This window comes from Biomphalaria glabrata, chromosome 4 (assembly GCF_947242115.1).
Source record: "Biomphalaria glabrata chromosome 4, xgBioGlab47.1, whole genome shotgun sequence".
In the NCBI taxonomy this organism is placed as follows: domain Eukaryota; kingdom Metazoa; phylum Mollusca; class Gastropoda; family Planorbidae; genus Biomphalaria; species Biomphalaria glabrata.
This window is the reverse complement of record NC_074714.1, coordinates 46,557,939-46,584,256: the sequence shown is the minus strand read 5'-3', so window position 1 is coordinate 46,584,256 and position 26,318 is coordinate 46,557,939. Positions and strand designations below refer to the sequence as shown.

Below are 26,318 nucleotides of genomic sequence, written 5' to 3'. Positions count from 1 at the left end.
AGACTTTTCATTAGACCGTTAATAAAAAAAAAAAATTTTACTACTTATGTTCCAAGATATGGTTCTCCTTCCTCTGGTTATAAAGTGACTTTATATCCCATTGACATTCATGCATGTAAAACCAATCACAAGATTTTTCATAGGCCCCTTAATTAATTTGGATATAACTTACAAGATACTACGGCACAAGTAAGATCAACCTATTTTAATTATAAATACATTTATCCTTTTATTAACATTCTATATTTAGTAAATTGCTTTATGTCATTTAGCTTAGCGTAGGCAAAGGGACATAATTTATGCAACTCCTGACACTACCCCGACTCCGCGCAAAGTAGGTTATTTCTAAATGGTATGCTAATGGATATTACCTAAGCCCACGGTAATTATCCAATAATCTTATGCATCGCCAAAAGTTATATGTCAAGGAAAGCTCGCAATAGGATCGCAAGCGTGAGACTGTGCTTGAAGTGAAGGTTTTAAATAGTGGCCTCCAATGGATCGACTTACATCAAGCACAAGCCAGGGTCGTGTGACATCGTGTGACATCTACACTGCCATTTTGATGGTCCCAGGTTCTACCCTTGTCCGCTACTACCTCCGCTGTCCAGCTTTAATGTTTCCCTTACAGACCTTGTGGTCTATAAGGCAGATGATGTAGTGGTCATCTGTTTCGGTGACTTACGATTAAAGAGGGTGTCATTTGGCCAGTACAACGACCAACCTTTACTTTTCCTCTACTAATGTCAGGTACCCAGGTGGGTGGACTCATTCGCACCCAAAGATACCGAAATGAAAAATCTCAGTCTGCTTTCTTGAGGGATGCCAAACAGAGGATGCAAACTAACTATTGGTTTAGTTAAATAGCATTTTAGTTTTATGTTCTTTTTTCATTTGTAAAAATTTCTGTTAATAAACCACAATGCTTTGCTTGACTTTTCAAATAATTTCATCAATATGGGAATTCCTTGATAACTTTTCATCATTATTTACATCGAGATATTTAGTTTTTAGTCCTGTATGACTGGTTTACAATGAATAAAGTAAGTAGTTTTTATTTATTTTAGTTTTTGGTTACTCTTAATAACTGGTATTTTTATTGGTGGAAATACATATTTACATCTGCATTATTTTAAGTTTTAAAATCACTGCCTGGTATGGCAATCTGAGCATTAAAAATAAAAATAAACCTCACAGAATCCCAAATGCTGCTGGTAAAAGCATTGGCAAAAAAACAAAACCCATTTGGGCAGCTATTTGAGACAAACATCCATAAAAAGCTAAAAAGATTCTAGAAAAAAAGAATCACCCTTTGGGTCAGGATTTAGTGATTTTTACCATCACAAAAGAGATACAAGACACCGATAGCAACGACAAACAGACACAAACACTCTTTTGTTCCCCTGGCAATCAAATCATTAAATAAGAACAATCTGATATAAACTTTTCACATGTAAATTATTAGCGAGTGTGTTGTGAATTTACATTTTTTAAAAAGTTATATTGTTTTGTTTGGTGTACTGCACAAATTGTTAGAGAAATTTCCTTACGGACAATAAAGATTATTATTATTATATTCCAATTTGATTCATATTTCTGTAATTCTTTTAATTTCAGTATCTTGTGTTGTTTTTAATGTTCTATATATTATGCACTCGTCTGCAAATAATATGACTGAAGTTGCTGAACTAATGCAATTTGGTAGATCATTTATATAAATTAGAAACATTAGCATGCCTTAGGCCAGGGGTTCTCAACCTGTGGATCGCGACCCCCTCGGGCGTCAAATGACAAATTGCCAGCGGTCGCCCAAGACCCCCGGAAATTTTGACCCTTTTTGTCTATTCATCATTAAAAGTTTTTTTGTGTCTATTCTAACGTGCTGCAAACAGATTTGAACGCTACTTGGTATTCAAAATATTTCCTATTCTGTTCTGTTTGACATTGTGCTGCGCCTTCTTCTTCCATTTTCCAAGAGCAAATCTTTACAAAATAAGGAAGGTTTTACAGCTTTTAGTTATTAAGTGCAAATTCAGAAGCAGACTTAATGCAGAAGGTGACATTCATTGTACTACCAGATACCTGATCTGGTGGAACAGAAACAAACTCAACTTCTGCATTAACATAAGCGTGTTTGTAAATACTGTCGAAACACTATTTCTGTAACAATTGTAGTCTGCTGTATCAAAGATTGTTATCCATACTTCGCCATATTTGCCAAACTGTCACTTAAATATGTAGGCCTATATAGTGAATACGCAATAGAAAAGTAAATAAATGTAAGTCTGAATAATAATTCTTTTTAGCGGCCCCCGAAAGGGAAAAAGACGCTATTAGTTTTGTGTGAAATGTCTGTCCGTCTGTCCCGTTTGGATCTCGTAAACTAGAAAAGATAGTTAAAATCCGACATCAAAATATTTTAGACCATTCAAAGTTCTGATGCAGCGGCGACTTTTTTCTTTTCTGAAAGCGAAAAATCTAATTTTTTAAATGCCTTATGCAAGCAGTTTTTTCATAAAAATACACCACTTTTACAACTATTAACTATTAAACACTAAAACACTTGAGGCTCTTTATAGGGGAGAATACCTCATTTCATATTTTTAACACATTTATGCAAACGGTTGTAGATTTTTTGTCAAAAAATTTTGCTTTTATATTTGTATAGTTAAGTTAACTTAGACATAATTGAAAACGAATAGTAATCTTACAAATTACATTCTCTTATCATTTCATTATTTATGGTGAATCACATCTCGTTTTTACGGAAATTCTTTTTACTTGAGGATTCGAATAAGAGATTGAACCTTTTCAAAACAATTAGATCAATTATAAGACATCAGTTAGGCCAGGAGAGGCGTGCTGGCTGAGCGGTAAAGCGCTTGGCTTCCAAACCGGGGGTCCCGGGATTAAATCCTGGTGAAGACTGGGATTTTCAATCTTTGAGCGCCTCTGAGTCCACCCAGCTTTAATGGTACCTGACATTAGTTGGGGAAAAGTAAACGCGATTGGTCGTTGTGCTGGATACATGACACCCTCGTTAACGTAGGCCACAAAAACAGATAAACTTTACATCATCTGCTCTATAGACCACAAGGTCTGAAAGGGGAACTAGTTAGGCCAGGTTCACATCTAACTTTAAATTCACTTTCACCTATCCTTTGATCTGCTGAATCGTTGGGGCACTACACAAAATCTGTCAATCTTCTTTCTCCATTCTTATCTGTTATTTTGTCTTTGATATAATTTCATTCGGATGTTCTTTCTGAAAATATTAAAGTCTGTCTGGGTGGACCACTTCGGGGGCCGATTTTGAGTTTGTTTCCACACAAACTGTCTTTGTAACCTTGTTTTTAAATTTAATTATGAACACATAAGTTTACGGTTGGGGGTCGCGGCCTAGTTGGAAATTATATTAGGGGATCGCGGAACAAAAAAAAAAGGTTGAGAACCGCTGCCTTAGACTGTTCATTGAAGTACACTTGAATTTATTATTATTGGCGTTGATTTAGAGCTATTTGTTACTACAGTTTGCACCCTTCAATGTACCAAATCCTGACTCCATTGATGTAATGAGCCATTAATATCACTTTGTTGGTCGACGATCCACACAACAAGTGTATGGTCACTATGTAACAATGACAGAATTCCCCTTTCCTGTTGCTCTTTTCTCTTTAATTATTATTATCACATTTAATATATTTTTTATACACACATTTTTAGATACTTTAGTTTTTACATACACTAGTTAATTTGATTATTGCCCTTTAACCACCCTTACATTGCATCCGACTATCGTTTCTGATTGATTTACCTTGCTTATGTTTATTATGTGTAGTTTCATTATTGGATCCTTGATCCTTGAGGGTCACGGTAAAATTTTTTGTATAGATTGAATTAAGAATCCGAAAGAAAGTCATAGAGTATAAAACTAATTTTTATTGGCGGGTTGGTGTTCGGGCCAGTTGGAGGGGGTGGGTGGGTAGCGGATAAGTAGAAGTGATACTGGAATGAAGCACTTCCCTGGTGCATTAAATAGTGTATTGGCCTGAGGAGACTTTAGCTCTCAAGTTCGAATTGAGGATATTCACCTTTTTTTAATAGTATAAATGCATTGAACAAGCGATCCCCCATACACCCTCTTCTTTTTCCTCCATCCCTTTCCAACTGGTCCAGATAAAGTGATAGGATCATGGCGTATTGAGAAAGCTAAAAGCATTAAATCACGCTAAACAAAACAATTGGTACAAATATTTCTAATGGCAAAGATTTATTATTGATAGTCTAAATCTGTTACAAATTTTATTACACGACAGTTCCAAACAGAAAAATGCAACTACACCAAAAATTACATTTTTTTTAAAAAGTATTTAAAAAAAATATTTTTCTTGTTTCATTCGTTATATGAATATAAATTAAACATTATGTATTTACCAATGCTTAAACAAACAAATTCACTAATTATTTAAAACAACTTATTTAATTTTGTCTACTATGCCCTATATTAAAATTCATATTTTTCACTATATTTTATAATGAGGATTAATTTAAAATATTCATCGCTGAGCTTTGTGCACCCAAAAAGTTAAATTTTCCTAAAGTCTTGAAAAACATTTTTCTCACTACGCCCAATACAAATCGTTATAGAAGGCCTAAACACTGACCTGCAACGTCACAATCTGTGGGCAGTTTAGACCAATAGCTAGTTACCACCTCACAGGTCTGTACGACGTGGCAAAAAGCTATTGTTCTAAACTATCTACAGGTTGTGACGTGAGGTTAGTGTTCTATAATGAATGCTCTCATTACACTTAACACATTTTGCATGATTTCTGGCAATTCTGGCTCATATAGGATGGGTTTGAATCGCATTCGTTACCCTTGGCCAGTTGGTCGCAGTTAGATTTTAAATCGATGCATCTATTATCGCTATTGCATTGCTTGCAGGAATATCTACAGTTTTTCCCCATCCAGTCTGGGTTGGTTTTGCATTCGTTAGCCTTGGCCCAATTAGAGCATCGAGAGATTGAGTCTACGCAGCTGGTGTCGCTACCACAGATCTTGCAGGACTTTCTGCAACTTTTGTGCATGTAGTTTGGGTTAGCCTGGCATTCGCCTCTCCCGGCCCAGCCTACGCACTCACTCTTGTCATCGTTGCAGTCTTTATCATCGCCGACTTGGTTGACGCTTCCTCCTTTGGCCTCACCTACACAGCCCTTGCAACTGGTTTTGTTACCACAGACATTGCAGGACTTTTTGCATTTCTTGAGCATGTAATCCGGGTTAAGATTGCACTGACTGTTTTTGGCCCATGTGGCGCACCAACTTTCGTTATCGTTACAGTCTCCGTCCTCACCACCTTGGTTGACGCTTTCACCTTTGGCCTCACCTACACAGAGTCCTTTGTCTTCGGTTTGTCCTTCTCTGCACTTGCTCTTGCAGGTCTTCTCGTTTACGTAAGGTACCTGTCCCTTCGTGTTTCCTTTGGGAGTGTAAAAACAAACAAAGTACCAGGCGTTTAATGTGGCTCCGATAAGCGAAGAACATCTGTAGCTGTAGCAGCCCACTTTAGATGTGCTTCCCCATACCATCTGTGAATGAGAATAATTACATATTTATGTTTTTGTATAGTTTTTCAAAATTTATTTATAGAAATAAAGTAAGAACTGATATTTTGAACCTAATGTTGCATCTCTATATACGTTAACGTTTGGACACCAAAACTTTACAGTTTAAAATTTAAATAATAATAATAATAATAATAATAATAATAATAATCTTTATTATCCGTAAGGAAATTTGTCTTACAATTTGTGCATTACATCAAACAAAAAACATTATAACTATAAGAAACCAAAGTGTACATTCACACCAGACTCACTCATAATTTACATGTGACAAAGTTTATACCAGATTGTTCTTATTTAATGATTTGATTGCCAGGAGAACAAAAGAGTGTTTGTGTCTGTTTGTCTTTGCTCTCGGTGTCTTGTATCTCTTTTGTGATGGTAAAATCACAAAATCCTGACACAAAGGGTGATTCTTTATTTCGAGGATCTTGTTAGCTTTTTTTTATAGATGTTTGTCTCAAACAACTGCCCATTTGGGGTTTGTTTTTTGCCAATGATTTTGCCAGCAGCATTTAGGATTCTATTAAGTTTATTTTTATTTTTAATGCTCAGATTGCCATACCAGGCAGTGATATTGAAACTTGAAATATTGCAGATGTGAGCGTGATAAAACATAGCCAAGGCCTTTTCGCTAACATTAAACGAGGACAGTTTTCTTAGTAGTCGTAATCTTTGCTGCCCTTTTTTGCTGATATAATCAGTATTTGCAGTAAAATTTAGTTTATTGTCTAGGATAGTACCAAGGTATTTAAAGGTTTGCACAATTTCAATAGTCTCTCCAGCTACAGAAACAATATCATGTTCCTTCTTGTCCCTTCGAAAATCGATTATCTTTTCTTTGTTTTTTTTTACATTTAATAATAAAAAATTCTCTTTACAGTATTCTTCAATGTGTTCTAATTCTTTGAAATACTCATTTACGTCTGAGCTCTATGAGAGCAGGGCAAGAAGAGCCGCATCATCAGCGAATTTTGTGAAGGAGCAACAAGAACTATCGGATTGAAAATCATTAATGTACAAAATGAACCACAATGGCGATGTCACAGCCCCCTGGGGCGCCCCTGTGTTAACTATGCGTTCATTAGATATAACATTGTTTACCCTAACCCTCTGAGCTCTCTGGGTCAAAAATTCATTAGCCCATAGTATTATGTATGGACTAATCTGCAACGCTTTCATCTTTTCAATGAGTAAATGAAGTTGTATAGTGTTAAAAGCTGATGAGAAATCAATAAAGAACAATCTTACATAAGTGTTCGGTAAGTCCAGATGTTTGTAGACACAGTTTAAAATATTTAGGATGGCATCGTCTACACCTTTACCCTTTTGGTAAGCAAATTGTAAAGGGTCTAACTTATTACAAAGATCATTCAGAAGAAACATTTTAACCAATTTTTCTAAACATTTAGATACAATGGAAGTAAGTGAAACAGGTTTATAGTCATTCATTTCCTTCGGTTTGGAAACCTTTGGCACAGGTACAATTATAGATGACTTCCACACAGATGGTATCTCATGGTTTAGTAATGAAGTAGAAAAAATATCTTGAAAATGTTCAGCTAGTTGTTCATCACATTCTTTTAAGATTCGCCCTTTTATTCCATCAGGCCCAACAGCTTTCATTGGGTTGACGTTTTTGAAAATGTTACAAAGTTGCTCTTTAGTAATCGCTAATTCTAAGCAGTTGTTAACATTGACATCCTCAAGGGCTTTGAGTCTTAGATAATTAAACTCTTTCGTGTCGAAGCGACAATAGAAATCATTTAACTCGTTGGCCAATGTTTTTTCGTCTCTTGTAGCAAGATTATTTTTAATTTTGACTTGTGCTCCTGCCATTTTGTTCATGATGCCCCACGCCTGTCTCATGTCACTTGTATTAATTGAGTCTTCCAGCTTGGTGCGGTAGTTTCTCCTCCCTTCCTCAAAAAACGACGTTGAGATTTCGTTGAGCAATTTTCCTTGTCTGCCCATCGCCACTTATAAATGCTCTTTTCTTTTTGATTATTTCCCGTTTGATTTTTGCAGTGACTCATGGTTTATTGTTGGGGTATATCTTGATGCTCTTAGTGCTGACACACATGTTTTCACAGAATTTGATGTAATTTGTCACTGCGTCGACCCATTCTTCCAGATTTGAAGTGGTCTCTTTGAACAAACTCCAGTCAGTGCAGTCTAGACATCCCTTTAGTTTGAGAATATTGTCTTGAGTCCATTCTTGTACGTTTTTTTGAATGAGAAATGGATAAGCTCTCACTTGAATCATAAGAAAGGTGATGGCTACTTTAAGTTATGCCGACAATGGTAACGTCTAATCTTTCGACTCAGAACCTGACATGAGACTGAGAATGGGTCAACATATGCACCGGACAGAGGCGTAGCTAGGGATAAAGGGGCCGGTGGGATCGACCTCTTCTGGGGCCCCTTGCATTTCGACATTCGACATCATGACATGAGATAATGTACTTAAAAAATATATAAGCCTAAATTTAAATTAATTTAGTATATCAGTAAAATTAATAAAAAAAACAACATTAAGATTCTTTTAATGAATAATATCGTTGTTTATTGGTGAAATAACGCACAAGTGACCAAGCTCAATTCATATCGCTTCACGGCGTGCTTTCTGTACAGCAAAGGCATCTAAAAAACATCATCAACATCGATACTGTCTAGTATTTGTGACTCCGCTGACTGTCACAGCTCAAAAGCTTGCTGACAGTGTCACTCAATTTTATCACAGTATTAATTATAATTTATTTATTTTAATTTTTCCCCCTTTTTAGGCCCCATTTCATCACCAAACACTACTTTTTCCTCTTCTAGCTAGTCAGTCCACCACCTTGGTGACAACAAGGCCACGACTTTTCACTTATCTCCCCTTGACCGGTGAAAAAGATAAACACAGTTACTTATGCGGCCTTAGGCAATGACTTAGTCTTTGTCTGATGTTCACAGTCGACACCACCGGGGCTGGAGAATACTTCATTCTTTCTTCCACCCCTACCCACGTCTCTCTTTGAGCAAGGAGATAACTCGTGTCAACACGTCTCGTGACATTCCAAGGTGCGACTTCCGTCTCGAGTCAGATTCATCCACGTGAGAGACAATATTTAGTCTATCGCCGTTCCTGTTTCCGCCCATCTCTTCCGGACCTTTATAAGCTAGACTAAGGCGAGATAGCCTCACTCTGTCATTTTAACTTCTCGCAGACAGTCGAGTCTAGACTAATCAATATTCTTACTCTTAGAGGAATATGTAGTGGTAAGCCGAACTTAGTCACAGTTCCATTTAGTTAGGTTGTGTGTATATTTCTTGCTGTATATTATCGTGTGGATTTTACTTATTTTGTTTAATATGTGCATTTCTCACTGTCGTAAGACAGTGTCCTAAGAACTAAAACCATTGCTTATGTATATATTGCTTTAGCCTATGTCCACAATATTATAGCTACGTTGCTCAATTGATCATTGACGCAACCTTGTATATATATATACATGTCTATTTTATTTTATTCCCTATATCTCGGCTGACTGCCTTAATAATTTTGCCAACGCATTAGCACTGAGCTTAGAAAAGAGTTATGACTTATCTCCCCTTTAACCATTTTATTACTTTGACGAGAGTTGTGCCCCTTGAACGGACACGCTCTCCATTGTTCTTGGCCGACGGCCGTATGTAAACAATGGCGTCATGGTCGCTAACCATCGTCCATTTCTCCCCCTCCCCTATTCCTACTTATGCTGTTTAGTTGAGATTATTATCTCCCTTACTATGCACATTTTATCTTGCTATTATCAGCCATCTATTTTTCCAGTCCCATTTGTCATCATCTCCTCATTGTACTCAAAAGCGATTTTTACCAATCTGACGAATGCACCTCAGTCGAGGGCATCGATAAGATGCATGAGAGAAATGTCCTAATTTGTCTTTGTTTATCCACAGCCTCTCTCAGGTGTCTGCCTACTGCCTATTTATTTGACATCACTCAACTGCATATTTGGACATACCTTTTAGGATCACGTGCCTATTTGGTGCTATTCAGCACTTCAAGACAGGTCAACCTACTTGGCGCTATCGGCTCTACTTGCCTGCCTATTTGACAATCCACTTGTCAACCTATTAGACCACGTGTCTGTGCGAGACGTCATAGATTCGCCAAAACTCCGCAACTCACTGGACTTATCCTGCTAACGACGCTGCCCACGACAGATCAGCTCTGCCGGCAGCACACTTGGGCCCACGATAGCCGGCCAACCGCCCTACTGTGCCCACTACGGATATCAGAACTTTGGATTGAGACTCCACAAGAACTGTATCACCGGTGACCCTCTACCCGCTATAGTGCCACCTCCAGCTGCAAGACCTCCAGCCAGGAACGCAGTCAGCTGCAACCTCAGCAGGACAACCAGCTAAGTGCAGAGGACGAAAGTGACATACTCTCTTATTAAGTGCTTAGTATGATGATACGATATTGTTAACGAGATAGATGCAAATCCACCCCTCCCCCATTTTATTATACCTTGTACATTTATGTAAATAAATATTCTTTAATTTTTCAACATCTGTATCTTTCTCCATTTTTAATCTCGTTGCATGTCTGTTCCCGATTAATCTCTGATGGACCAGTGTGTGGCAATTCAAAAATAAACATCCTCTAGACACCAAACAAGCCACTCATACACGTCATATACGAGGTCCGTCACGTAGTTCATGTGTCGTTTTAGTTTAATAAAGCCTTGTATTAAGTTTCTCTTCAGTGTTACTTAAATAAAGAGCTTGATATAGAGTCTAAATTGCCCTTAGCTGCTGAGAAGTGACGTCAATGGCTTAGAACCGATGAAAACGTTATTTCTTCAGTCTCTTTCTGTATTGCCCAAAACAACAAAAAACTGCTAAAAATTATGAATTCTCTAATGTGCTCTAGTACATAAATGTATGCACATTGTTTGAAGACTTTATTACCATTCTTTAAAAAATATCTATGTTAAACAAAAGAATGACATTTTCTCAAGACACATGATCACCCTTGTCAACGGGTAAACTATCGACTCTTATGAGCTAAAGCTAATTGCATGACCAAAGACAGTGAGTGTAGGGGCAGTGACAGCAGAAGAACATCGATATATTAACTTAAAATACGCCAACTTTGTAACTGGACTGGCTTCAAAAAAGGTAAGGCTACGACTTCTAGGAAAGTCTCCATATTGTCAAGTAAGTTCGTAAAGCTATTGCATTAAGTTTACTTTTTGATAGAATATCTTCTAGCGCAAGATCATGTCTGCATGTTGTGGACAAGTAATGACAGGTTTATTTAAATCGATGACGCTTTTACATAAGATCTAAAAATAGTTTGGACATTGCTAGAATGGGGAAGAGGTAGTATTTATAGACTACGATATTCAGTTTTGGGGAGATTAGCTAAGAGAATAAATATATTTATATTGAATTGTATTACATATTTGATGTAGTGTGTATATTATTAAAGTGATTCCAAGTTCAAGAATCAAAGCTTTGTAGTTATTTAAAGAGTATTTTAGTTTTAAGTTTATACTTTAAAGTAGTATATCTGACAATACGAAATAGGGTTAAGGAGTGAACTATACGAAGTTGTAAAATCAGAAACATATCGTCTGTTCAACACAATATCATACGAAAAGGCCAGGTAACCTTTGTATGCACATAATCATGATATTTGCTCTGAAACTCCATGTGGAGCGAGCTTTGTTAGCGGCAGGCTTTTCCAATGCCACAATTCTTATCTTATCTTATATGTTAAGACGTTACTTAAAAACAGATGATTATGTCCTACGCGTCATGCATTTAGTCAGGCATATTAACCAATGACCTAAACTCCGCCAAGTCATTGGTTTTTCTGGCTAGCTCAGGCAACCCATTCCATGCTCTAATAGCGCTAGGGAAGAAGGAGCTTTTGTACACATTTGTCCACGCATATGGAACGAGGAATGTGCCTTTATCTTTGTGTCTTCTGAGTATTTTATTAAATTTTGTTTTTGTATTTGAAGATTATGGTTCAGTGTTTTATGTATAATTGCTAATTTACTTTTAAGTCTTCTATCCTGAAGGCTTTCTAAATTTAGTGATTTTACTAAAGGTGTTACTCTAGTCAAATGTGAATATTCGTTTGTTATGAATCTCACTGCTCTATTTTATGTCTGTTCCAATTTCTTAATGTTTTCTTGAGTTGAGGGGTCCCAAACAGAGGATGCATATTCTATTATTGGCCTAACCAAAGTTAAATAACATTTTAGTTTTATTTTCATATTTGATTTATAGAAATTTTTTCAAATAAACCCCGATGCTTTGTTTGATTTTTCGATAGTTTCATCAATATGAGGATTCCATGAGAGTTTTTCATTTATTATAACACCTAGGTATTTTGCATTTTTAGTATGTGGTACTGGTTTACAATGAATAAGATAAGTGGAATTAATTTGTTTTAGTTTTTTTTTGTTACTTTTAATAATAACTGACATTTTTCTGGGTAAAAAGACATGCTCCAATTTGATTCCCATTTCTGTAATTCATCTAATTCTCTTTGTAAAATGTCTGTGTCTTGTGTTGTTTTTATTGTTCTATAATATCAGGTGACCGAGCCTCGCCCGGATAAATAATTTGTTAAGAAAGGATATATGCCCGAAGTCATTTTGGGAATATTGTTGTAATTACGAAAATGAATGATCGCGTAAAGACTATCAATCCGAAGAGTTGCTTTTTCGTTCTGTCAGTTTTCAATGTAATTGTACATGGCGAAAGTCCCCCCAACAGTAGGCCTATAGAAAACCACAGCTCACGTCTTAACGTTTTACATTGTTTCCTTCGTGTAAAACTACTGGGCTATTATAGGCTTGGAAGAAAGTCTTTGGTCCGACAGTTTCACTGAGTAGGGCACGTATCCCGTATGGGAGACGAACGTATGCCAAAGACAGTCTTTTTTTGGTGAGCTAAAAGGTGGTTGACATAACAGAGGCGCCCCACGGAAATGCTTCAAAGACCAGGCGTCAACTTTCTTGGTGGACATAGAAGCGAGCACCTGGTTGTATGTGGCCTCCGAACGAGACAGCTGGAGGTCACTCACGAAGGCCGCGGGATACACATTTGAGACCAAAAGAAAATCCGATGCCAAGGACAAACGCAGACGACGAAAAGAAAATCTAAATCGACCACCTGCAGACAATGGTTGTGTTTGCCCTGGATGTGGCAAAATATGTAGGTCACAGCTGGGGCTGCGTAGCCATGGGAAATACTGCATTCCTCACTAATCTTTGGACTCGAAGACAAGCTTTATTATTATGGCTTTAGTAAGAATCATCAAGTGATGCAAAATCTCTACGTTATAGTGTAAAACGTGCACCTAGTAAAAAAAATAAAATCGCGCATTTTTTTCTAAGAGACTTAAAAACATCGCGTTAGTATTCTAAAGAAGCGTTATTGTGAGGCATCTCTGTTACTCCAACAACCTTTCAGCTTACTAAAAAAAAAGATTGCCTAAAATATGTTCGTTCCCCATACGGAATAAGTGCCCTGCAAAGCGTGACTGTCAGATTATAAGAAGTTCATACCATTTTGCAAGAATATCGCTGTTTCTATTGCGGTCTTTGGTAGGGTCGTTCAAGAAGTCTTAGTTGCTTTCTATAAAGTACTCATGTCTCAGATCCACATAGAGGGGTTGAGAGAATCACTGGTTGACACTGATTTTGTAGACTTATTTATTTCGCCACACTCTCACTTGGAGGCGTCCAAAAGCATGACTATCCCTGATCAAATATCAACCTCTGTTTAAAGCAATGCGTCATTTGATACTATGTTTCCCAGATAATGTCAAGTTATCTACCACTTTAAGGGATGTCTAAGCGCTGTGATCTTTGGGCTGAGTAGCTTTTATTGGGTGACTTCTGGAACATGACTTCTGCTTTACCGAGGTTTATAGGTTAACCAAAAAAAGCAGCAGCGTGATGAAAATTCGTTGACCGCGAGCTGGAGATATCATCAGGGCCAGAATTAGGCCTATGCTGCCGCAGTGGACTTAGAAGGTTAAAAAGCCCCGCGCTAATTCTAGGTGTAAATTATTAAATTAAGCCATTATAATTTATAATAGGGTTCCCGTAGTCTCCTTGTTTTCAAGGAGCTCCTGGAAATCTCGCGAAACTCATAAAAATGTAATTAAAAAGACAAAATTTTCATTTTGGAGTGTCAATCAATATGGTAAACGCAAGTCCTACGCGTGATATAAAAAAACGGCATCGTCAGCTTTCATTTAATAAAAATGTAATGCAAATACGAATTTATTTTCTACTACAAAATCTTTATTTTCACTTATTATCCTTATCTCTACCCTTACTGGTTCGCGCGCAATCCATTTGACATAGGGCCCCGCAAATGTTAGGACCGGCCCTGATTGTGCAAGTAAGGCATAGATAAGCTGTGTTATGACCATTTCCTATGTGTTGGTATGAAGCTCTCATTACTAGATGGATAATTATCAGATGTAATCCTATGGCTAGATTTCATCAGTCAGCATAAAAAACTGATGATTCCATTTGAGGAAAAAAAAAAAACTCTTTTCATGTTTGCACGCTGGAAACAACACGATTGGAAGCCCCAAGCTTCTTTGCTAATCTTGCTGCTGACTGTTACCACATTATCACTAAATCAAGATTTTTTTTGCTTTTTGACACCAAATTCATTCAAACTGAAATCAAGAGTGATAAAATTATTGAGCCTCCCACGTCCCATGGCGAAGTATGATACTTGTAACAGCAAATTAAAGCACAAAAAAAAAAGATACTAGTTAGCGACAATAGTTCAACAATCAATCAATTCACAAAAGTTGATGAATTCAAACTAGAAATATTTCAATAATTTATATACTGTACATTCGATCTCAAATGCGCCTACCCCCATATTCCTGCCAGGGACGAAGAGATACAACATATTGTGCTTGAGGAAGGGCTTTATCAGTTTTGCCGCATTTCTTATAGTCCCACATTTCAGAGGACTTTTAAGTGAGACACAGAGATAGCGTTATGATGTTCGTACGTGGCCACGAATAGAAACTACAGAGATACAGAGATGGATTGCCTGAGTCGGCCAGGAAAAAACAACGACTTGGCCCCAACTAAATTGACCTAGGGACACACTCGTTTTCGTTTTTTTTTTAGGTAACGTCTGTATTTTATAACATGAATTCATGTGCAGTTAAAACTAAAGAAAGCCTTGTTTCTCTGGTGTGTTATCTTAACTTGTATTTAGTTTGTCTGCTGTGTTATCTTAATTCTTATTGTCAAGCTTAAATGTGTTGTTGTGACCAAAAGTTAAAGCTTGTGGGGAAAAATGTGACCTCAGATGACCACGAATGCAGATGAGGTCATAAAAGGTGGTAAAATAAAGAAGGTTAAGATAGCGTGGGCGTAGAGGTACGGCTGTAGAGATTTTTATGATGACGATGTCATAAAGAGGTAGTATTTTGTGATCTATATTTATAGTTTGAGTTTGAAAGAATTAAATTCCAAAATAAAATTATATCAGCACTGTGTCATTTTTTTGTATTGCTGTAACTTAGCCAAAAAAACTCAACGAAAGGATTATAAAATAATAAAATAGAATGTGTAATAATCAAAAAGAAACTAGATCTAGAGCCACACTAATCACATCACAAGCGTCCTTGTTTTCATCTCTAATCATCGGCCATCTTACTTTCTCTATCTCTCTTATGTCCCTGTCCTGTGTCTCCTGGTGCACAGTCTCGCACCTAATGAAAGTGCGCAGCTTAGAGTCAGAACAGTATCTTTGTATTATTTTACTTATAATCAACGAAACCCACGAATCCGATATTTTGGAGAATATACAACACACGTCTATGTCTTTAAACAACATTGTGACACTTATCACATATATAGCGTTCTTTTTATTTATATAGTCTAATTCTCTATAAAAGGATTAACCCCTTTAGCTAAGAATGTTTAATTCTATACCCAAGGCCCATCTCCCTTAGCTTACTGCTTTGTTGTTTTTTTATATTCTATATTTTAATTTTTAAAATTGATTTTTGTCTTGCCATAGTTCAAGAGCGTGTACTAAAAAATGGATGATGATTTGAAGAGTAGAATCGGTCAAAAAATCGATTGCGAAAATCCAACATCCAAGAAACATACAGAGTGAGTGCATAATTGCAATACCGTAAAATACAATTTATGTTCCAATCAGTGGCGTCACTAGGGTCGGTGTCACTAAGTGCGGCCCGAACCCCCCCCCCTGTAACGCCACTGGTTCCAATGTATAAAAGCTAAAATATTGTTCAATACGATTAGTATTGATGAACTAAGTTTATATGGTACTAAAGAAAAAGGTGTAAGATTGTATTGTATACAAATTTACATTAAATATTTTTTAAAGAACATTCATTCTGTTATAACTCTGGTCTGTACACGTATTACGTATTTTCGCGCGTATAGTCCTCGGGTTATACATTTAAAAACAACAAAAACAACAATAACAAATAAATTACCAGCTAATGACAGCTGTTCCTGGTATTGAAATGTGCAGGATTAATCAAAATATTTTACCCATAAACATAGCATAATGTAATATGTAGGCCTACATACAAGTGGGTCTTTATACCATCTATAGTTTGCTGACTGGTTGTAAAATGTACATTGCAAAGCTTTATGAACCTCACATTCTAAGCCTCAAGAAATCAAAAAGTACCTATGATAGTACTCTGGTACCGGTAGTTACGGCATGTCACGCTTTGCAGATGCGGGGTATATATATATCTTTATATATATATATATATATATATATATATATATATATATATATATATATATATATATAGGATGTGGATTGTACGATTTTTTTTCTTATTTTGTAAATTTTGCGGGGTATACGCATATGCGAAGTATATGCGACTAAAATCTGTTGTGAACACTACTCAGGCCATTTTCAGATGATCATTCAGAAGGGTCGAGCGATGTTGAGGCGGGTTGGAAAATATTGTATACTTAGGTCATCGGGGACTCTATATACAGAGCAAAGGTGTTAGAGTCAAGTTACAATACATCAATTCACGTCATTTCAAAGCTTCACTATTCAAGATCAAGTCCATTACAGTGAGTCCAGTTTGAAGTCGGTCCATACTGAGAAACGAGTACAAGTGCGGGATGAGACGGAGAGGCCAGTAGAGTTTGATACAGCAGTTAAGGAGTTGTTACAGCCATATGGTTATCAAAGGTGAAGCATTTGTACAGTCAGCTTGTACAGTCAGCGTTACATGTTGTCAAAGTTACAGTATTGGCTGTTATTTATTGTTCATTACGTTATTTCAAAGCTTATATCAACTCACTCTGTCTGTCTGTTTGGTAAAAATTGTGTACATGTTATTTCTCCCACAAACATCCTCGGATCAACTGAAAATTTGCACAATTTTCCGATGACATAGACAATACACGAATCAATAAAAAAAAAAGTAACCAATTAGACAATCAATTACTTGTAATTCATTATTTTGTTTAATACCAACAATGGAAATAATTCAGAGAAAATAATACTTCAGTATTCACAGATATTTGTTGGGTTTGTTCCCATAAAATAATTATTAACGCTATTTCTCCCTCACGCATTTTCCGATCAAGTTGACACTTAAAACAATTATTTAGAGTGCCTTATGAAAACATGAATCAATAATAGAAAATACTCAATTAGTTAAGAAATTATTGGCAATTAATTATTTTCTTTGATATCAAATAAGTGAAATAACTTGTACTTTAATGATAGATCTATTTTTAAAGAGTTCTTCCTCATTAGATAAGCTTTGCTCTTTTAAAAAGGATTTTTTTTTAAAGTTAGTTTGTTTGTCCTGAGTTGTCAAGTTCTTTGAGCTGCTTGTAGCGTGTGGTGCTGTGGTGCAGTAGCGAGAGACGTTACAAAATTATTGAAGATATCGCGTTATAATTACCTGAGTGTAGTGACAGGATGCCCCACAGCTGTGCTGACCATAGCTGTAATCATTCTTCTCATTAAACCAACGTCCGGAAGAATATAGGATCATTTCTTTTTCTGGGTTCTGGTAACTTTGATAGGCCAGGTTTTCTCCTCGGCCTTCTTTCGTCTCATGTTTAAAAACACAGCCTTCAGCCCACTGTTTGGCCTGTCTCTCTAGCTCCATGTCTGTAAAAGACAGTTTATACTTTTACTATCAGTACACATCGCCTACAAACGTTGTTTTGTTCCCAGACTTTAAATTGTTTATTATGGCCGGAACACTGTCTCCCCACTTTTTTTTTTATTTAATAAACGAGCCTCATTTTAATAATCTACTAATAGCACTTGGTAAAAATATATCAATTATAGGTTTTAAAACTTTTTAAAGTTAAGCACTCATTTTACCCGACTTCCCCCTTTACTTTTTTAGCCCGTGAATTAAGTGTATCTTTTACAATGAGACATCACGCCCCTTCTCTCTTTCTCTCTCTCTTTCAGACTCTCTATTTTCTATCACTCTCTTTCTCTCACACTCTCTTCTTCTCCCCCCTCTCTCTCTCTCTCTCACTTTCTCTTTCTCTCTTTTTCTCTCTCTCTCACACTCTCTTATCTCTCTCTCTTTCTCTCTCTCTTTTCTTTCTCTGGAAACCCCCCCCCCCCAATTAGTTTTCTTAGCCTGCACATCGTAATTAGTCCGACATAGACTTTAAAAAAAAAAGTAAATCCATGAATGAGTGTATCTATTACTATAAATGTTAACGACCCGTTCTCTTTCCTTCTCTCTCGCCCAGGGGCGTAATTAGGGATTTGGGGGCCCGGGGGGATTGACCTCTTTGGGGGCCCTTTGCATTTTGACATTCGACAAATGACATGAGATAATGTACGCAAAAATATATAAGCCCCAAATCAAATTGGTTCAGTATATCAGTAAACTTAACAAAAAGTAATCATCAAGACTCTTTTAATGAATAATACCGTTGTTTATTAGTTAAATAATGCACAAGTGACAAATCTCAATTGATATCGCTTCACGTCGTGCATTCTGTGCTGCAAAGACATCTATAACATCAACTACATCGATACTTTGAGCACACGTAATTCCCATATGAAGCCTGTTTCCTCAATATGTCTATTGGTGATTGTATTACTGGTTTGTTGATGAAAAGTGCTCGTGCATCAATGACATCATTGAAAAAGCGATTTGACATTTATTTCATCATACAAACAGGAAAAATAGCACAGTTTGTCAAAAGCGTGTCTTCATCTAACAGGTGTCTTGGTTCAAGAAGAAACCCAAAGGTATCCATTTTCTTTCCAGTCTTTGGAATCTGCCCTTCATCTCCATATGAAATCTGTCCAGCACTTCTGTCGCAACACGTTTGAATGGCAGTTTTATTGACAGACCTACATTAGAACTCAACTTCCCATCAAGTCTTTTCTTTCTTCTGATTGTTTTGATTACAGGGAATCCATAGTATTCACTAAATTCTTTTGCTTTTTCGATGGATTGGGTTTTGTCAGATTCTCATTTTGCAGAAAGCATGAAAGGGTACTAATTTCTTTAGCAGCTTCCCTTATATGCAGTCCAGACTTTTGTAGTTTCTTCTGAACTATATTAATTGGGCGCAGGAGCTTTGACCAGAATTCCAGATAGGCAAAACATTCTTAATTTTCCACTGCATGAAGAAGATTCTGTGCTAATATTATAATGGTATTACGTCATTGTTAGTTGTTTATGTTTTGTGCGAAAGCAAAAGGATTCAGAGTACACAAAAGTGGGAAAGATCCATATCTCGTTGTGCTCGAGTATAGAAATACTCCGATAAGGGGACTGCCGTATTCACCATCACAACTGCTGACGAGTAGAAGACTCAGGGAATCATTCCAACTGATCCCAAACTATTGAAACCATCGGTAGCTGAAAATGCAGAGACATTACTCAACGAACGACAGATGAAAAGCAAAGTGAAATACGATGCAAAAGCAAGACTACCTAAAGATTATTCTGTCGGAGAGTTCGTCTAGGTCAAACATGGCAGAAAGCAGTTATCATAAAAAAAACATTTAGCATCCAGATCTTACATCATAAAGACAAACGGAAAAACATACAGAAGAAATCAACGCTTTTTACATAAGAGTTTCGATGAAGACATCTCTGGGTACTATGATACCGATGAAGACATCTCTGGGTACTATGATACTGATGAAGACATCTCTGGGTACTATAATACTGATGAAGACATCTCTGTGTACTATGATACTGATGAAGACATCTCTGGGTACTATGATACCGATGAAGACATCTCTGGGTACTATGATACTGATGAAGACAATGAACTGCAAACTGTTGGAACAAACGAAACAGATAGTTATAGACCAACGTCTAGAGAACTTGTTGGGCCAGTCAAGACAACCAGAAGTGGACAAATTGTTAAAGTTCCTAGTAGACAGGGCCGGCCTTAGGCCACTGCAGCCTATGCGGTCGCAGTGGGCCCCGCGCTTTCATAGGCCCCGCGCTAATTCTAAGTGTACATTATTAAATTAAACCATTATAACGTATATAAAATAACAGGGTTTTCGCGACCTCCTGATTTTTCAGGGCCTCCAGGAAATCTCATGAAAAGGTAAAATCCTGAAATTTTTTTGAATTTATTCAAATCTCCTAAAGAATAGACGAAATTGGCATTTTGGGGTGCCAATAAATAAAAGTGGCATTGCAAGCTTTCATTTGATAAAAATTTATTGCAAAGACGAAAGTAGGTCTATTTTCTAATTAAAAAAAATAATTTTGACATTATGCTTATCCCTATCCAGACTAGGCCCCGCGCGATCCGTTTCGCATAGGGCCCCGCAAATGCTAGGGCCGGCCCTGCTAGTAGATATCACTCTTAAGAACTTCAAAAGGAAGGATGTGCTAATGTTATATGATATTACGTCATTGTTTTTTGTTTATGTTTTGTGCGAAAGCAAAAGGATTAGATTAAAATAAAAAGCGAGTTTCCATTGGATTGAGGAAAGTGAATAGAGGGGTAATAACTCGAGTGTGAAGTTTAATTCTGAAATCATAGACGCCACACCCGAATAATGGACTATTCTAACATTATTAAGAATAACTTTTAGATCTGTTATACTAGATTCTGTAAATTTTGCTTCAAGGTTAATTAATGTAGACATAAAATACTCGCCATTTATATCTATTATTAGTAAAGGTAACAAGATACCTGGAATTCGCTGTATATCAATAATATCATGCAGTTTTATTCGTGGCAAACAAAGTTTAAAATGCAAGACCAACTTTTAAAAAAACTTTGATCTCTGTGGGAAAAAATATTTTTAAAATGTCAACAAAGTCAACGTACTGATAGACCTAGATCTAGGTTTAGTCTTTGTGATAAATTTAATCCATAAATGTTGAAAAAAAAAGACACCCGTCGACACTATTTGTCAATCAAATATATTAATTTATGTATTTACAAATAAATTTCGGACACCCATTTGGGCTTCCCCCCAGGTGGGTGCCCGGGGGGATTTTAAAATTCTCCCCTATCCTCCCCTTAGTTACGCCACTGCTCTCGCCCCCCCCTCTCTCTCTCTTTTTCTTTCGTCTCACTCTTTCTTTACTTATTTCTTTTTTTTTTCTCTCTATTTTTCCTTCTCTCTGTATTTTCTTCCCTCTTCTCTCTCCCTCTATTTTATTCTCTCTTCCCTCTCTTTCCTTCTCTCTTCTCTCTCTTTCTTTCTCTCTTCTTTCTTTTTTTTTCTCTCCTCTCTCTTTTTTTCTTCTCTCTTCTATCTTTCTTTCTTTCTCTCTTCTCTCTTTCCTTCTTTCTTTCCTTCTTTCTTCTCTCTTTCATTCTCTCTTCTCTCTCTTTCCTTCTCTCTTCTCTCTCTTTCTCTCTTTTTTCTTTCTCCTCTCTCTTCTTTTTCCTTCTCTATTCTCTCTCTATCATTCTCTCTCCGCTCTTCCTCTCTCTTTTTTTTTGCTCTATGTGCCCCACTTTTTACAACCTGCACATCATAATTTTTCCGACATATACTTTTGACTTGATTTGGAAAAAAAAAGCTATATAGGAGATTTTTTCATAGAACTATTCTAAAACAATACATAGAGTAGTTTATTTAATTCGGACATTATATGAATTTAAACACTAGCTGTTTTTATGGTCATTACATCTTTATTTTGATATTTAGTATGAAACTAGCGCGCTGTAAAATGTGCTTGTCCATTTTCCATTGATTCTAATCCAATTTCCTTCCATTTAGATATCTTTTTATGTAAGAAAAAAATTCAAATTAGTAAGTCAGATTGTTTTTTCCTATGTTACCAGGATGACTTTACCTCTTCCTAGGGTTAAGACTATATTTTTGATTGACTAAGTCTACGCTTATGAGCCCGGCAATATTTATTTTGTTTTTGCAGATGATTTATTTGATTCATAAGCCAAGTTGTTTGATTCCATACAAAAAAAAAATTAATAGGGTGTTTGCATTAAATTACGATTTTCTTACCAGAATTTATTTCAAACAGCCAGTTTTGGACATCAATGTTAATGATCTTATATTATATTTGTTTGTTTTTTTTGTTGCAGTTTTTTTATAGAAAATAAATGGGCAAAAGTTTGGAGTGAGCTTGGTACATCGAATGAGGTTAAATGCCTAGATCTAGACTTACTAGATAGATCTAGATTTATATAGAGATAATATAGAGGATTCAGCTATTTAGGCAAGAAAGGCTATCCTAACCTGTACTATACTACAAAAGATTATCTGTATCAGGGGCGGAATGGGTATCAAATTTGGCCCGAACATTACCATATAAACCGACCCACAAATGGCATGTCATTCATTTTCGGTGTGTGTGGGACTTTTACCCCACTCCGCAATTTATATATATATATATATATATATATATATTAGTGTGTGTGTATATGTAATTTTTTTTCTACCCTAAATACTCTCTTCCTATAATTAGTTGGCAGACAGTACACACCACCAAGGGACAGGTAGGGAGTCCGGGGGAGCGTTGTGAGCTCTTCCAGTGGGCGGAACCAAGCATCATTTCCGTTATTTTAAGCTTTAAAAAATACATATTTTGAGGTATATACAGCACAATTAGCCTGCTACTCTTCCGCTAAAAAAAGGTTAAAAAACTAAATTTGTTATTCAACTGGAGTTCAGCGACTGGTAGAAAATGGTAAAATGCTTTAGTTTTTATATTGGAGGGGAGAGGGTAACCACAAAACCCCTTTCGGCTACGCTCATAAAATTTGGTGACTGTAGTTTGCTTAAGTTGGCTGCACTGGGGCAGTAAGTAAAGTTTCCCTTTCAGACAATGAGGTCTGAGGCAAGTGGTGGTTTGAACCCCTCCCCTCACGACTACGCCCTTGTGTTATATTATAGGTGTAAGCCTACTTCTCTACTAAATATATCAAAGTTTGATAACGCATCGAAAACTGGATTGATGCATTACATAATGTATTCTATTTATACATGTATGTAGTCAGAAATACAATAGCAGCCTAATTAGTTTGAAGCTTTTTTGGTATTACTTATAGTTTTACAGACGTTTCTTAAAAAAATAAGATAGTTACGTTCAACGCATTTCATGTGTCAATCTAGTCATGCATGTTGATCTGTGACTGTGATCTGGGACGTAATCATCTTCTTTTTTGAAGTAACGTCTGTATTATATAAGATAAGATAAGATAAAATATGCTAAATCATTTGTTTCCTGGCTGACTCAGGCAACCCATTCCACTAAGAGATAAGAGAAAGCAGGCCGGTTAAAGTGGTACTTACTTAATGTGAAAAGCTCTTGCTTCGTCCTAGTACATTCTCAAAAACGCGATTTGTACATATATGAATATACTGTGACCCATTATTTAAAATATAAATTAAATCTCCTTACATTAAATATCGGATGTGAAAGCGCTATATAAATAATTGTAATTATTGTAATAATTTTCATCATTTATGACTTCATACTAGCATAAGTTTGCCATTAATTATAATAGTATAAAAAATTTTAGATCTAGATTTATTTTTCAATTAATTAATATTTTTTGTAGGCCCTAAGTGTAGCAATAAACAAAATAAACAAAAAGAAACTTACTATTTCTTTTCAAATCGCAGAAAGTAGAACTTTATATCCATATTGAGCTGTGATTAAGTTGGGCGGTTTGCAATTTCGAGGCTGTGTGTATGTGTTCAAGTTAATTTCTATTTAGCATTGTTAAAGATCTAATGGACTTCATTAACCAATCGTAAACAAACAACATTTAGCCACGTCATTCTCTATCTCTTCGATACAAATTACATTCTAATTTTAATACACAGTGGCTATCACGTGACAGTTTTTTTTCCGTTGTTTTATCAAAAATATCACGTGACTAAATGTTGTTTACGATTGGTGAATGAGGTCCATTGTATCGCCTTTTTTTTTTCTGTGTTATATCAATGTTTTCCAACTTAACCTCTCCCATCCCTTTTTTTCGTTAAGTGACAATGGAACCATCGGAAGACGGGAGAGGGAAGGAGCAAAACAAAATGGGAGCGCCATCAAAGGTCCATGCCGACCAGCAAAATGATTAGGCCAAACACAGCCTCGAAGACATCAAAGCCGCTCGTGCATAGCAAAAAGTACAGTCTAGCGTTTTCAAATGATAATACGTACAGTGTATAGTGTATTTTTTTTGATAGTCATGTTGAATTTCAAACTAAATTAATTGTAATAATAGTAATAATAATTAAAAAAAAAAAAAGAAAACGTGTTTGGGCCTTTGTGTCTTGCTGCTGTCACTTTTTTTAAAAGTTGTCTGCATTGAAAATTAGTTTTTCTTTGGTCGCAACCAGACCAGCCCATTTGGTACCGGCCCACCGGGTCCGTTTGCCCATATTGCCAGTCCGCCCCTGATCTGTATTAGAAATTTATTAAATTAATACAAAAAAAAAATAACATTCAACACACATCATGCAAACATAAAATAAGTCTAAAACTCTGTGTAGAAGTCACTATCACAGTGACCTAATTTTGGTAGAATAAGCGTGTTCATATTTATATTTTTTGTTTTCGTATTTATGCATAATCTAAAAACATCTTAATGATTTCATGTAGGGGGCTATGCCTGGAGATCTTAACATTTAATTAATGTTAATATAGAATTAAAATCTGAGTTCATTGATGCCTAAATATATAGTCTGTCTAAAATAAATTATTATGTCTGGAATCAAATAATGTGGGTCAAATTAGTCTGAATTAAATGAAAACACATGGCCTCTTTGACCTTAAATATAATAACAAATATAGGTTAGGGGTACAAATATAAGTAGTCATCCTTTTTCTCCTTAAACCAAAGAAGATTTTAATATTTCATTTTCTTTTCTATGTCAAACCATTATCAAATAATGAGCTGTCAAAGTCAAACTTTGACATTTTGGCCTATAGGTGTCCGAATAGCATAAACTTCTCTAAATGTAAAGGGGATTATGTGTACAATATGTTATCAAAGCATATTTAATATTTTCATATTAGAAAGACATTTACTACAAACGATTGTTGGAAATCACTCTTTGCTTTCTTTTACATTTTATTTTCTTTTTAAAACATCACAAAAGACTTTTTATCGATAAAAGATTGTACCAAATTTTCTTTTTGAAATAAAAAATTTTCTCCTCACGGTAAATGTTTTTTTGCCAATAGTCGCTTGAACTTAATGAACAAAGAGTGATTGTTCGGAATATCTATGAAGAATTTTACTAACGACAAATGACTGTTATATGTATATACATATTGTTACGAATCTCCCTATACAGGCTCTCTGCAAACTGCAACATACACCACCAACTTAAAGAACTTGACAACTTAGGGCTCCAAAGTAACGTAACACTTTAATAGTTGAATAAATAACAGCAAATGCTGTACAATTGGCAACACGTACACTGTACAAATATCTCTCCTGTTAATAGCCGTACCGCCGTATCAACTCTTGCACTGGCCTCACCGTCTCGTTCCGGGCTTGCACTGGGTTCAACAGTTCAGGACTGACTTCACACACTAGGCTCGTTGAGTCGGACTCGATCGCAGACCAAGATCAAGACGCCAGTCGTCTCAACTGTACTTGACAGTACTCCGCACGGAACCGTCGTAATGCTCCGTACAGAACCACACCGCTGAACTGTGCTGTAGTCGACCGGATTGTAGTGAACCGGGCTCTGAACCTCACTGTATTGAGCCCCTTTTCTCGACCGTCTTGACTGCGATACCTCCGCTCTTATATAGGGTCCCTACTGGCCTTCTCGAACCGGACAGAACGCCGCTCGACGTTTCTAGGTGGTCAGATGACTACAACTCTCGTGACGCTCCTGAGCTCTGTTCACGACGGCGATCCTTCCCGAACCGTCCTGTTGACACTCGACTCGGCTGACCGTCGTAACTCGTCACTGTTGACCGCTCGTCTAGCGCTGGCCTGGGGCGATTTGCGTCGGCTGACCACACTCACACCACTACCCCTCTCTGTGCCACCACCAGGTTTATAACATTATATAAACCTCTTTCAATGGTAGGCCCGTCCATTCTTTTATGTTGTCCTCCAATCACTTTCTCTGCCTGCCTCTTCTTCTTTTTCCTGGTACTATTCCCTGAAGGAAGGTCTTTGCGAGCCCAGTAGATCTTGTAATAGATTTGTCATA

At 36.5% G+C, this 26,318-nt stretch overlaps 1 protein-coding gene across 1 annotated transcript in view; it reads right to left on the bottom strand.

Annotated features, from left to right (window-relative positions):
* Positions 1-4,245: 4,245 nt before the first annotated feature.
* The window catches only part of LOC106055027 (cysteine-rich venom protein pseudechetoxin-like), a 28,479-nt gene continuing 6,406 nt past the window's right edge, over positions 4,246-26,318 (bottom strand). The window contains exons 3-4 of the mRNA XM_056027117.1: positions 17,605-17,816; positions 4,246-5,591 (exon numbers count right to left, since the gene is read on the bottom strand). Coding sequence (XP_055883092.1) covers positions 4,812-5,591; positions 17,605-17,816 — 992 coding nt within the window. The 3' untranslated portion in view covers positions 4,246-4,811. The remainder of the gene's footprint in view (positions 5,592-17,604; positions 17,817-26,318) is intronic.